At 49.1% G+C, this 13,564-nt stretch overlaps 1 protein-coding gene across 2 annotated transcripts in view; it reads left to right on the top strand.

The window, feature by feature from the left end:
* The window catches only part of ASTN2 (astrotactin 2), a 318,226-nt gene that overhangs the window by 118,251 nt on the left and 186,411 nt on the right, over window positions 1–13,564 (top strand). For both annotated transcript variants that reach the window (XM_066201587.1, XM_066201588.1), the window contains exons 6-7: window positions 197–343; window positions 12,342–12,509. In XM_066201587.1, the coding sequence (XP_066057684.1) occupies window positions 197–343; window positions 12,342–12,509 (315 nt within the window). The remainder of the gene's footprint in view (window positions 1–196; window positions 344–12,341; window positions 12,510–13,564) is intronic.

Genomic DNA, 13,564 nt, shown 5'->3' with positions numbered 1-13,564 from the left:
GCTTTGAGCAGGTTTTCTCCCTCCTCTGGCAAAATGAAGCCCTGTGCCAAACATGGTGTGATGGGAGTCCTGGGGTGTGCAAACTCCTGCTGAGCTGCCATCCTTGTTTCCAATGCCTGCCTTCCCCATGCTGGGGCTCCCCTGCCTCTGCTGAGGAATCCTTGGGTGCAGCTTTACCCCTCTGTGTGCCTTGCAGGTTCCACGAAGAGCCCAGTGAACAAGACGGCGCTGACGTTGATCGCGGTCAGCTCCTGCGTCCTGGCCGTGGTCTGCGGCTCCCAGCTCTCCTGCCCGCTGACCGTCAAAGTGACGCTCCACGTCCCCGAGCACTTCATTGCCGATGGTAAGACCTTCCTGCTGCCCCTCTGCGTGTGTTTGGGAGATCCCTGTCTTTGGGAGTGCCCCAGCTGTGTTTGGCTGCAGGCATCTCCCTTTCCGCAGGCACATCCACCAGCCTGAGGCCAAAATCTCAGTCACGTCAATTAATATTATCATCGTTATCGTTGGTGCTAATTGTGTCTGATGGATGAGTCTGTTCTCCTCCAAACCCGTTGAGGAACCCTGGGAGCTGCACAGACAGGCTTCCTGCTGTCCTGCAGCAGCAGAGCTGCTTGTCCCAGCCCTTGCAGCAGCACGGAGGGAAATTGCTGGGCTTTGAGCAAAGGCTGAGATGCTTTGATAAATTAGACGAGTGCTGCTGTCACTATTTATTGCTTTCTCCAACTGGGCTCCTTGCATTTGTTGTGTTTCACTGACCTTTTCTTTATAATGTGCAGTGAGCATCGAGTGCAAGTTTTCAGTAACATGAGGGCAAATTTCATTTTCTTCCAGCAGACAGGACCCATTATTCAGTCGGTTCCAATTCCTCAGCTCCTGCACTCGTCTCACTGCTTGGGGCATGCAGAGGGGGCATTTTCTCTCTGCCAGAACTGTGCTGCATGCAGCCAGGGCATCACCAGCTGCTGGGGTGTCCTGGTGCAGCCAAGTCTGGGACAGCCCCCTGCTTTGGGAGCTTTGGAGTGGAGGGCAGCTCTTGAGGGATTAATATTTTGTGGGGTGGGAGATGGTTAAAGAGACACAGAGGGATGAGAGCTGCAGGGGCTGGTGGAGAGGGGTTGAAATCATCACCCCACAGCAAAATGGGAGTCACCAATGTGTTTGAAGTGGGATTAGCCCTGCTAAGAGTGGTCTCTGGGTAGCTGGGATATCCCAGTGGTCACAGCTTGACCCTTGTAGGCAAGAGACCATCTACTTTGTGTTCACACATTGGAGGAACTGAGCATCAATGGAGTGGAGACATGAAGACAACATCGAGGTGCAGATGCCACATCCCTGGAAGTGTTCAAGGCCAGTTTGGTTGGAGCTCTGATCAGCCAGATCTGGTGGAAGCTGTTCCTGCCCATGACAGGGGGTTGGAATGAGAGGATGTTTAAAGTCCCTTCCAAGCCAAACCATTCTGTGATTTAAGGATTTGAAACAAGGGACTTGCCTACACCTTGACCTATTTCTAAAATGTTTTAATGACTGTCCAAGCCACACATGAATACTTGAAATCTTCACAGATGGTTTCAAGTAGCTGGAGAACAGAAACTTTTGCATTTGGAGCATGAGGTTGCTCCAGTGCTGACCTGTGTCCCCTTGGGATGGGCACCGGCCAGTTCAGCACTTGGACTGGGAGCTCACACTGGTTCTGGTACTTGCTGAAGTTCAGCCAGGATGGCAGTGATGGAGACAGGACCTCAGTATGCTGCTCCCAGCTTGTGGTTCTGGCCCAGGGAAGACAGCGTGTCCTGAAAAAGAAAATAAACAAAATGCAATGAGTCTCTGTAGAGTGAAAGTGAAACGCTGAGTCTGTGCTTGTCACCAGGAAAGGGGTGGCAATGCAAATTATGCAAATGCAGGGAACACTCGAATGAAAATGACAATGAAATACCAATAAAACAGATTAATATCCTTGAAACTGGGGGAAATGGGATGATTTCCAGTCCCGACTTAATGACTTTTCTGAAGAGAAAGTGGCAAGAGGACTGGTAACAACAGTTTGGAGAAGAATTAAAATGAGCTTTGTAATGAAACTGTAAAATATAATTACAAACTGCGAAAACTTTTTAAATATTTTTTATGAGAAACAGTCAAATTCTTCGCATAGAAGCAGCCAAGACATTTTGCAGTGGCTATCACTTTCCCTGAAATCTCATCATTTTATGCAATGACAGTCCCTTGCCTGGGAAGAGAAAAAAGCTCTTAAAGTTGTCCCTTCTTTCTGAATAACAACAAATCCCAAGGCGCCACCCAACTGGCAGCAAAATATTACAAAGCATTTAAAGACGTGGCAGAACTGAGCTGGGTTGGGAAATTTCAGTGATACCCAGGAGTAGTGTGGCTGGATGTGTTCCCCAAGGCTCAGCACCTGGAGTTTGATGCTGGTGGAGAAGGGGGGGACCTGCTCCTCCTTGGAGATCTCCCGTGGGGGATTAAATCTGCTTTTTACAGGGTGCTGAAGGGGCTTGGCACGAGCATCCCTGTGGCATCGAGGTGACAACAGAGCTGACGTGTTTGGCCTGGCAGAGTCTGGGAGCTTTGATCACTCTTGAGGCAGCTTCTGGTGTGGCACCCGGCAGTGGCACCGTGTCTGGCGAGTGTCGCCGAGCGCTGAGATCGTCTGGTGGCTGAAGCTGCTCCCTTCGGTGCTGCACAGGAGGATGAGGCAGGCTCTGCGAGAAGGCAGGGGTGGTGCATTCACAGGAGATGTTCCCAGGCGAGGGAGCGGTGCCCTCCCATTCCCTTTTGAAACGCGGAATTTCAATAGGCGTCGGGAGCCAAGGAAAATCAGAAAGCGGAGCTGCTCCCGGCACCTCTGCAGGAGGAGCCAAACAAAGGCAGGGGCTGAAAGAAATCGCTCTCCTAGACGATGAGAACTCGGCTTTGAAGGAAACTTTAAATAGATGCCAGCCAGTTCTGGCGTGCCAGCAGCCAGAGCCAAGAAAAGAAAGGGGGGGGGGAAGCCTCCCCAAATGTCTCCAGCTTTGGAGGAGAGCAGCTCTCCCTGCTGCAGCAAGAATGGCGTTAGAGAAAGCAGCTCCAGAGCCTGCTGGAGTGGCAGGGTGGGAAAGGGGAGGGGGAGGACGGGGCCCAGAAGCCAACTGGCAGCCAAGCTGGGAGGATATATTCCAAGCAGCAGTTCTATAATAACCAGCCCGTCTCTAATGCCCTTATTTCTCCCTCGGCTTGTTTTCTTCCTTTTGTTCACTTGCCGGGGCGCCCCTGCCTCGCTCCCCGCTGAGCAGTTATTGCCTGGTTTGTACAGCTGCTGTGCCTTCCCTTCATGGAGCAGCTGGATCAAGGAGAGCCTGGCAGGAGCTGCCGTGGCGGGGAGGGCTGGCACCTCCTGCTTCCCAGAAAGGAGTTGGTGCCTCTAAATCCTCTCTTCCAACGCAGGGGTTGGAGCATCCTCTCCTCCCTTCTGCTCCAGGGCTTTGTGTTTCGAGGCAGCCCCTGCTCCCTTGTTCTGATTTCAGAGGTGGCTCAGATTTATGGAAAGGATGTCGTGGCTTTTATGAGGATATGGAAATGCAAGGCATTATTTAGAGGACCCTTTAGCCGTGTCAAAGGAGGGAAGAAAGGAAAGAGAGCCCCTCCATCGGAGTAATAAAACCTCTTATGAATATGTGAGCCACTCAGCTCTACATTCAATAGTTGTTTTTTGGTTTTGTTTTTTTCTTGTAAGTAATAATTCAAAAAAGTAGAGCTGGAGCAATGGGAATGGCTTGCAGGGAAGGCAGGGTGGAGAAAGATACTCTGGAGGGCTCAGCCTGGAGTACGTCCTTGCTTCACAACAGTATGAAATATAGTATCAATTAAAGCTTCCCATTTTTACAGCCTGTGAGAGGTTATATACGGTGTGGGTGGATGTTTGTACTTTAGTGGGAGAGGTGGGTGAGATCCTCCCGTGGTGCAGAGGAAAGCAAGAGCTGTGTTTAGCGAGGGGCTTGTAGGGCTTTGTTTTATAAGTGGAGATAAAGCAAAGGGCATAAAGCAGGTTTCTGTCAAAGGCATCTCGGGGCATTTACAGCCTCCTTCCCTCCTCTTCTGAGATGTGTGCCAGGGAAGTTGTGGTGATCTCTCTGGACCTTGCTGGGCTGTGGGATGGGTGTAGAGTGGTGCCAGAGCTCAGTGTGGGCAGGCAGGGTCCTCGGTGTGGGATCAGAGCTCAGTGTGGGCAGGCAGGGTCCTCGGTGTGGGATCAGAGCTCAGTGTGGGCAGGCAGGGTCCTCGGTGTGGGATCAGAGCTCAGTGTGGGCAGGCAGGGTCCTCGGTGTGGGATCAGAGCTCAGTGTGGGCAGGCAGGGTCCTCGGTGTGGGATCAGAGCTCAGTGTGGGCAGGCAGGGTCCTCGGTGTGGGATCAGAGCTCAGTGTGGGGCAGTGTCCCCACCCTGACTGGCTGCCCATGTATTGGCTCTGTCCCTCCTGCAAGTGTGGATGAACCCTCCCAGGATGAATGCTGCCCTGAGAGCAAACCCAGGTTCCCCCTTGCCATGCCAAGAGGCCAGCAGAAGTGGAATTTCCACTCGAGACCGTGTTTTGGGTTGGAGCATCTGACAAGATGGCAGAGGTGGAGGGAGCTTGTTTTTTGTTTATTCTTTTAATCTCCGCGCATCTGTGTCTGCCTGCCTGAACGACGCCGTGCTGTCCTCGCCACGCAGCTGATCAGTAATTGTTTCATCTGCAGATTATTTCCTACCTTCCCCCACCACTGTCTCCTCCAAGATGATGGTGAATTGGATGCTGCTATTAGCAGCCTGTGTTAATTTTCCCTGAAGATTGCTCGGCAGACTGCAATTGTTGGGACTCACAACCTCTCGGTTTGGTTTTAATTAAATGTGTTGCTTTAAATTGTTTGTTTTTGCCATTTCCTGCTCAGTCTTCTGCAGCTCTTGGAGGTGACCAGGAATTACCTTGTGCCCTCAGGGCACTTGGGATGGGCTGCACATGTGGCCACACAGATGAGCCATGGGAGGTGGGGGACTGGCTGTGTCCCCACCCCATTTGGCAGGAAGGAGAAGCTGGAGATACCCTCTGATTTACAGGTGAAGCTTCCCAGGTTTGTGCCAGAAGGATGGAGAAAGAGATCTCATCTCAAAGCTATCTCAGGTCAGGCTGGATGAAGCTCTGAGCAGTCTGCTCCAGTGGAGGGTGTCCCTGCCCGTGGGAGAGGGGTGGAACAAGATGATCTTTTAGGTCCTTTTCAACCCAAAGCATTCTGTGATCTTCTCAGGCTTTCAGAAAGATTCTGAAATTGGGGTCTCCCATGTTCCCCAGCTGTTCCCAGATACTTAAGTCCCCTCTGAAATCAGCAGAAGGAACTGGTTTAAAAAAAAGTTTTTCTTGTGCTGTGTTCTCCTCCCAGGGTTTTTGCTGTATGGAGACCTGGGTCAGGGCTTTGACAGAAGCAACGCTTTCTTGTTGCAGACTCAGTGTCACGTCTGGCTGCTCCAGGCCCTGCGTGTTTCATGTAAGGTGGCCATGTTTGGGGGCAGCTTTACAAATTGCATTTTATTTCAGCAGCTCATAATCACCAGGGTCACCTCCGTGCCTGTGTTACAGCTCACTCCCGCTCCTGTGGCTGCTTGCCTGGCAAGAAAATGTGAGCAAATGGCTGCAGTGTTACCAGACATGAACTCTAAATATTAACATCAATTTATGAACTGTATCAGCGTGGATCAAAGGGATTCCAGGACGGTTTTACGGCATGAACGCTCTTTGCATGAAGAACTAATAAGCTTCTGGAGGCTGAAGTACATCATGTTTTTATCGTGGCTTTGACAGCCTTGTGAACCTGCTGAGCTGCTCCCCAGCCCTGTGCCTGCCAGAGGCATTCCCAGCTCCAGGGGCAGCTCCATTTGCAAGGGAAGCCAAATGCCTCTTCCTTCTCCTTTGCAGGATTCACTGGAGCACAGCCAGTGGGATTGGCCATTTGGATGGTGTGAGCAGGAGCTGTTCAGAGCTGGGACGTGGTGCATCCTGAGAGAGGCAGGAGGTGCCCACCTCTGTGGGGAGAGGGCATCTCCTGGCACCTGCTGAGCTTTACCAACACCATTTACCCCCTGATTTGGGAGGGTTGGCACATCTCTGAGCAGCTCTCCCTCCCATGGATGGAGAGATGCAAACATTGACTTCTGCATTCATACAACAAGCTTATCACAGCTCCTCTGTGCTTTGTGAACTGATTAGATTTAGGCTGGATTTCCCTGAACCCTTTTGTGATATCTGGAGAGCATCGCTGTTAGAGTGCCCCAGGCTGCAGCGTGGGAGTTGGGAGATACTGAGTATTAAGGAGAAGGTTTTGTTGTGTTTTTATTTTTTTTTTTTCAGGAGTCTCATTTCTGTCTCAGCCACTGCTGGCCCAGATGCCTTCTGAGGACAGAGATGTGCTCTCACCAACACCTCCACAATTACAGTCTTTAAAGCTGCCATGGGAGATCTCTTGCAGCATGAGCTTGACCACAAGACAGGGTGGGCAGATTCCTTGCACTTAAGTTTAGGAAAAGTTGGCTGAGCCATCACCTCCTTTATAAATACGTGTGTTTTTTGCCAGGAGCTCAGCCCTGGAGAAATCAAGACTGACTGACGAGAATACCCAAAGAAAGAATCTGTCAGAATGATCAAGGAAATGCAATTCAACACTTAAATTGTAACCCTGCTCCTCCCACAGGAAAGGTGGTGCCAGTTTGAGCTGTAATTACACACAGACATGTGCTGCTAATTGACTTCTGCTTTGCCAGGGCGGAAAAGCTCTGGCAGGTTTGGTGGAGTTTTGAGGGGATGGAGTCTCCAGGTTTGGTCATCAATGGGCTGGGGAGGTGAGAGCCCATGGGTGCAGTTCATGTGCTGAAAATATACCCTGGAGTCAAGCACTGTGAGATATAACCTGTGAGGGCTTCAGCTGAGGGAGGACTGAGTGAAAAACGTGTCTATAGGCTTGCGCTGCTTTCTAATCTTTCTGTCATAACTTTCTGTTTAAGCATTTCACCTTGCTCAAAGAGAGAAATAAAAAAAAAAATAATAAAAAAGAGTAAAGACACTTAACTTGGATTTTAACCTGGTGTGATGCTGTCTCTGGATTCAAACTAGACTATAGAACTTAGAGTTTGACTTAAAACTGTTTAAATTATTCCCAAATCACCTGGTTTTGCACTGGGCAGGAGAGGGATGGTAAAGCTGAGCACTGTGCAGGTCTGGGTGTGCAGTCCTGCTCCAAGACCCATTTCCTTGCTTAAGACAGTATATGTGAGCTGGGCATCCAAAGTCTGTCCGGTTCTTTGGCATTTTCTGGGAGAAATTTAAGAAGCAGAAGTTTTCATGCCCCAGGCCCAGGGCAGGACAGGCAGAGCTGTTCAAGAGGAAGAGCTGATAGGGGAGGAGTTGTCTCTTTGGGCAATGTTCTTTCAAATTTAACAAGGGGAGAAGAAGGGTCTCTAAAGAATTCAAATAGGGTTATTCTTTGTACCTATAGAATGAAGCAAAAGGGTTCAGCTTTCCTCTAGTGTTTATAAGAACTATCTGTAACAGGATTAGAACTGTATGATAGCATAGGGCTGGACACATTAATAGCAACCTATAGTATGACCTCCCATTGCTTCCCAACACAAAATACTAATTTTAGATGAAAAGGAGTTTTGTTGGCCAAGAAACAGTGAATGGACCAAAGATGACAAAAAGAGCAGAGGGAGGAAGAAATAGATGTTCTTCAAAAAAAAAAAATGTTTTGATCTTTTCCCTTGAAAAGAAAGAGAAAGGAAAAGCCAAACCCTTTTGGCTGCCTTTTGGGTGCTTTGTTCTTTTCCCTTGTTAGATATTTCTTCTGAGCTGTTTTATCCTGTTGTGTTCTTGAAAATGATTTTTGAAATGTCAAAACTTGGAGCCTCTTTTGTCAGGGCTTAAGCAATTCCACTGAACTTTGAAGGAGACCCCAGCATGAGAGACGTGAACTTCTGACGCTGCCTTAACTCATCGGGCTTTGATCAGTGTTGGGGAAGGAGCAGGGGGGAGTGGAAAACACAAACACAGAAACCCAAACAAATCAATCCCCTGAGGGGCTGCTGGACCTTGTCGAGCTGGGAGGGGGTTGTAGCTGTGTCCTGGTGTAGGAATACACTCCCACACCCAAGCAGGTGTTTCTATATAAGTAAAAGAGTTTCAGTTTACCTTTGAACTTAGAAGGGAAATGGACTGGAATCTCCTGTGATACTCTCACTGTGGTTGGTCCAGTGCCAGCACAGGGGCACTGGCTGGGCTTTAGAAATGTCTCTCAACATCTGTTAACTACTTCTATTGGCAATAAGCCAAGTTATCCCATCTAAATTGTTAAGTATTTATAAAGGTGCACAAAGGAGCTCAAGTGCTTTTTGGGTGTTTTAGCAAGGTGTCAGGGGCTTCTCTGACACCTGTGCTCGGTTTTTCTTTTGTTTCTGTATCGTTTGTTATTTTGTCTTGATTAAACCTTTTGCTTTACAAAACACACGTGAAGAGCCATCTGGCAAAATTATTTTAAGCCGTTCTGAGAGGTACAGGACACCCTCAGAGACTGATACATTTGACAGCGCTCATAACACTCTGGCCACGTGTTATAAACTGTATATTCCTGGTGTTCTCCACTGCTCCATGGCATTGGCTGCCTCCTAAAACCAAGAGGATTTGAGGGACATGTCCTGGTATGGGGCTCCTGGGAGGTGAACAGCAGAGCTGCCATTTTATTTCTGTATTCACTTGTTTGGTTGATAGTCACTTTATCCTGAGACCTAAATGTCTCCATTCAAGGGAGATTCTAGCAAGGCTTTGAGTGGGAAGCTTGAGATTTGTGTCTAGAGGACACCCGGGAGGTTGGCAGCAGGGGACAGCAGGGTAGGCAGTCCCTCCAGGTGTCTTCAGAGTGTCTGTGCTGGCACCTGCTCTGGGGGCTGCAGGCAGCAGCTGAAGGTGTACTTCAGACTGGGTGACTTAGTCAGGACTGAGGTCCTCAAGGAAGGTTTTAGGAGGGTGGTTTGTAGTGGGTTCTATCCCCCTCCATTCCCCCATCACTCCCCTCCATCCAGAGACTGCAGTTGTGGAAAACAAATCCAGCTGATGTTCCCTGCAAGCTGAAGGTGTTTGAAACAGCTCTTGTTTAGAAAATGTTTGTTCTTGGTAGTTCCTAAAAGGATTTGTTCCTCGATCTGCCCTTTCGGAGCTTTTCAAGGTGGTTTCGATACATACACGATGGTAACTTTTGAAAACTGTTTTCTGCATGCGGATTCTTTGAAAGTGAAGAGAAAAAAAATGGTGAAAAGGCTTTGAAATCATCAGAATTTTAGCTTTCAAAATATTTGTAGAAGGCCTTTTTCTGTTATTTATTTCCCAGGCGAGCTATAAAGGGATCAAGATTGGGGTGTTTGTTTGTTTGTGTTTTCCGTGGGAGCGAAGGTGATGAGGGTGTCTGGGAACGTCTCTCAAAATCTTGCCACACACTCAGCTTCAGAGATGTGAGAAATTTCCTTGCTGGAAGTTGTTCCCTCCCTCCTCTGGGGAAGGAAAGGGAGGAAAAGAAAGGGAAGGAAAGAAGGGAGGAAGGAAGGAAACTAAAACCTTTAATTTCCCCAGGTTTGGGGGTTTTTTTCAGACTGAGGTAGAAAAAACTTCATTTTACACTGAGCCTGAACTCAGGAATTTTGGATTGAAATGTTTTCACTGCTGCTTTACCAACAAACAAACAAACAAACACCAAAACCCTGAAAAACCTGATAACGAGGATGATTTCTCAATCAGACTTACTAAAATCAAAGTAAGTAATTAATCTTCAAAATACCTGGAGCCAGGGAAGGGGCTGGAGCACAAGCCTGATGAGGAGCAGCTGAGGGAGCTGGAGGAAAGGAGGCTTGGGGGGAATCTTCTCACTCTTTACAACTCCCTGGCAGGAGGATGGAACCAGGTGGGGTTTGGCCTCTTCTCCCAAGTAACAAGCAGTAGGAGACAAGGAAATGGCCTCAAGTTCCACCAGGGGACATTTAGGTTGGATATAAAGAAAAATTTCTTCACAGAAAGCGTTGTCCAGCCCTGGCACAGCTGCCCAGGGCAGTGATGGAGTGAGTCCCCACTCCTGGAGGGATTTAAAAGGCATGTGACACGTGGGGATGTGGTCTGGTGGCCATGGCAGTGCTGGGGCAACAGTTGGATTTGATGATCTGAGAGGTCGTTTCCACCCAAATGATTCCATGTTGGGGAGCTCCAGAGGCCACCCCTCCATCACCCACCTCACCATGGGCTCTTCCCTGCTGTCCCGGGCCAAGGCTCTCTGCCAGCTCCTGCCCCCTTCACCTCTCGGAATACGAATGATGCGTCTGGTTTGTGCCGGGTTTGCTTCTGTAGCTTCCAAGCTGTATTTTAACCAGAAATGGGGTTCATTAAGTAGGGATTTAATCAAGAGCTGCTGGTTTCGCTCTTCAGTCCTTGGGTGCAGAGGGAGTTGTCTGTAGCTGAGTCTCAAAACAACTCTACGTGCTTCCCAAGCCTTGCTCTTTATTAGGGAGCTGCGGAAATCAGGAGGAAAACAAAATTGACAGGTTACTACATAGACACCTACATGTAAATAGTAAACACTCCCAAAGGGTGCACGATGCCTTTCTGTTTGGGAAGAGAAACCAGCAATTGTTGCTACTGGTATGTAAGGCTATCTTTAAAAATTCATTGAAAAGAATAATTAGAGATAAAACCACGTGGCTCTAAGAAACTCAGTGCTGAGTGTTTCTCTGCTTTCCAGTGGTGCTGGGGGGTTTACCCGGTGATTTACTGCTGCCTTGTGTCTGATTGAGATGTCTCCTGCAGCCTTGGCGGGGCAGCTCCTGCCTTGCTGTGTCTCCAGAGCTGCTGGATTCCGATGTCTCACTCTCATTTGCCTGAGCAGTCAGCAGCTTGGCAGCCTCCATTGGCTTGGAGTGTAGGGATGCGCCCATGAATACGTTTATGGTGTATAAACACTCTGAGTGTCAAAGACCTCAGTTTATGGGAAATTAGGGCTTGGATTTGGACGGTGCTGAGATCTTGGGATGCCTGAAAATGAGGTCACTCATTGGGATGCTTGACTTGAGGCTCTGCTTGTTTTATCCTTTGCATGGATAATGTGGCGCAGGATGAGGGTGAGAAGGGCTCCCTCTTGCTAAGCATCAGGGATCCTCTTCAAAAGGAGATCCAGAGTTTGTATTCAAGCAGGTTCATGTGGGGTGGTTGCTGCTGCAGGTTTGTTGTCCTGCTTTTTAAATCTCTTGGCTTTCATCAAAGTAAATTGGTGCTTAAAAGAATGGTGTCCTAGTCCTTTACTAAGGGTCATAAGCCTTTAAGTTTCATGACAACAGTCCCTGGGTAATCTCTGAGGAGGATTTCAATCTTCAGACAGTAGATGCAAGTTTTGCCCACGTTGCAAGTCCTCAGACTTAGTGGAAAGGTGGCTGTGGGTTCCTGGGCTACCCTTTGCCCACACCTCCTTGCAGTTTTCTTCTCCCCTCTTTTTAGAAGCTTTTACCATGGTAAGTTTTGCAAAACACCACTTAATGGCAGAGGTTTTTTGGCTCCTCTCTGATCTGTGCAGCACTGTTATGGAGGCAGTCTTATAATCAATGTAATTGAAGATCAGAGTTAATGAGGACCTCTGTGCCTGCAAAATCCCCCAAGCGATGCTGGGCCTCAGATGTTAGATAAGGAAATGATTGGGCTGAACTGAAAATCTATTTGGCTAATTAGATGATGCATATTCCCAGATGCCAGTGGGGAAAAATACACTTCGCAAAATAAAGAAGCGTAAGATTTTGTAAGAAAATATTTTTGGCAGGAATTCACTTTTAACTCACAGGAGGGAGAGGGTGGGGGAGTGTCTGGTACAAGACAACTCAGACAAGAAGTTGTGTGTTGGGCCAATCCACTCACCTGCAACAAAAGGTGAGCAGGCCCTGCCGCTGCTGCCCATCTGAGCCCTGAGCTCCACCTCCCTGAGCTGGGGCAGTGATGCTCTGATTACAGACCAGAATAATTGCACTGGTCCTCATTTCTGCAGAGACCTGGGAATCAAATCTCAGCAGGGTCAGGGCAGGGGGCTGGTGGGCCATTTGCTGGAGCACGTTCCTCTGGAGAGGAGTGGTCAAATGAAGTTCTTGGGGACCAGCTATCAGTGAACTCATTATTATTTTCCAGATATTGTCATCACAGCAGCTGCTGAAGACTGCAGTGATCTGATGTTGGGCCAAAATGCACATTTGGGGTTTTTCTTTCAGGTTCCCACACTCACCTAACACGCTTTTTTTCCCACTCCCCCCAGGCAGCAGCTTCGTTGTGAGTGAGGGGAGCTACCTGGACATCTCAGACTGGCTTAACCCAGCCAAGCTGTCCCTGTACTATCAGATCAATGCCACCTCCCCCTGGGTGAGAGACCTCTGTGGACAGAGGACCACGGATGCCTGTGAGCAGCTGTGTGACCAAGACACAGGTAAGGGAAGCTGGGGGAGAGAGAAGACCTTGGAAAGCTCAGAGAGGTGAGGGAGAAGGTCTGCCACTGGGTATTTTGGTGCCCTCTTGGCTCACCTCTGCTCTAGCCTGGTGGTAGGCATGGGGGACTGAGAGGTGCCAGCAGGGTCACAAAGTGGTGACCCTGATCAGCAGAATGTGAAGAAGATGGGCACAAGATGGGGATTTGAAATGATGGATCCAGCAGTTATTTGGTGTGGCAGCTGCAGGCACATGGAATTTATCTGCATCTAAGTTGAGTTGTTCTGCTGTCCAGCCTGGAAAACCTACATGTGAGTTAACCCTTTCTCCATCCCCTTTATTTTCTGGCCATTTACATGCAGAGCACCATGATTCCCGTTAGTACTTGTTCCTGGTGGTTACCTAGGCTGGATCTGTGCTCCAGCCATTCCTGGTGGAGCTGTGAACTCTGCCACCCTTCCTCATCTCTAAATGAGTGTTTGCCTGTGGAGCAGCAGCCAGCCCTGCTGGGGCTCAGGTGTGGGGCTGGGCAAAGGACAAGTGTCACCTTCCCTTTTGTCTTTATTGGATGACACATGGGAATCCTGGAGCCTGCAGTGAGCTGAGAGCACAGAACACAGCCCACAACACAGGGTGACAGGACCTTGCACAGAGAGGTGGCCTGGGGACTCTGCTGGGTTTTTTGTGCTGTGATTCACCAACCTTGGGTTGGATGCCTTCTTGGTGGTGTGCAGACAAGTGTCCCTGCTGGTGCTGGCTTGCTGAGTGTCTGAAGAGCACCCAAACTCCTCTCCCTGCAGAGAGGTGCCATCCCAGCTTAGTCCCAGCTCTCCATGTGAGAGCAATGAGCTCCCCCCTCAGCTCTGAGCTTCTTCACCTCATGTGTGTATGAGATTCATGGCTGCAGGTAAAGATGTTGGTGTCTGGTTCTGCCAGAGGGTTTAAAGGATGGCTCACTGTGGAGAAGGCTTTTCCTAAGCCTCCCAAAGCCCCTGGCTGTCAGTAATACACGGATTAGAATAAGAAATCCTTCAGAGTCATGAACACCTCATGGGG

This window comes from Chamaea fasciata, unplaced genomic scaffold (genome assembly GCF_029207755.1).
Source record: "Chamaea fasciata isolate MVZ Bird 193981 ecotype frontalis unplaced genomic scaffold, bChaFas1.0.hap1 SCAF_20, whole genome shotgun sequence".
Classification (NCBI taxonomy): Eukaryota; Metazoa; Chordata; class Aves; order Passeriformes; family Sylviidae; genus Chamaea; species Chamaea fasciata.
The sequence above is the reverse complement of the archived record's forward strand: the minus strand, read 5'-3'. Positions and strand labels throughout refer to the sequence as shown.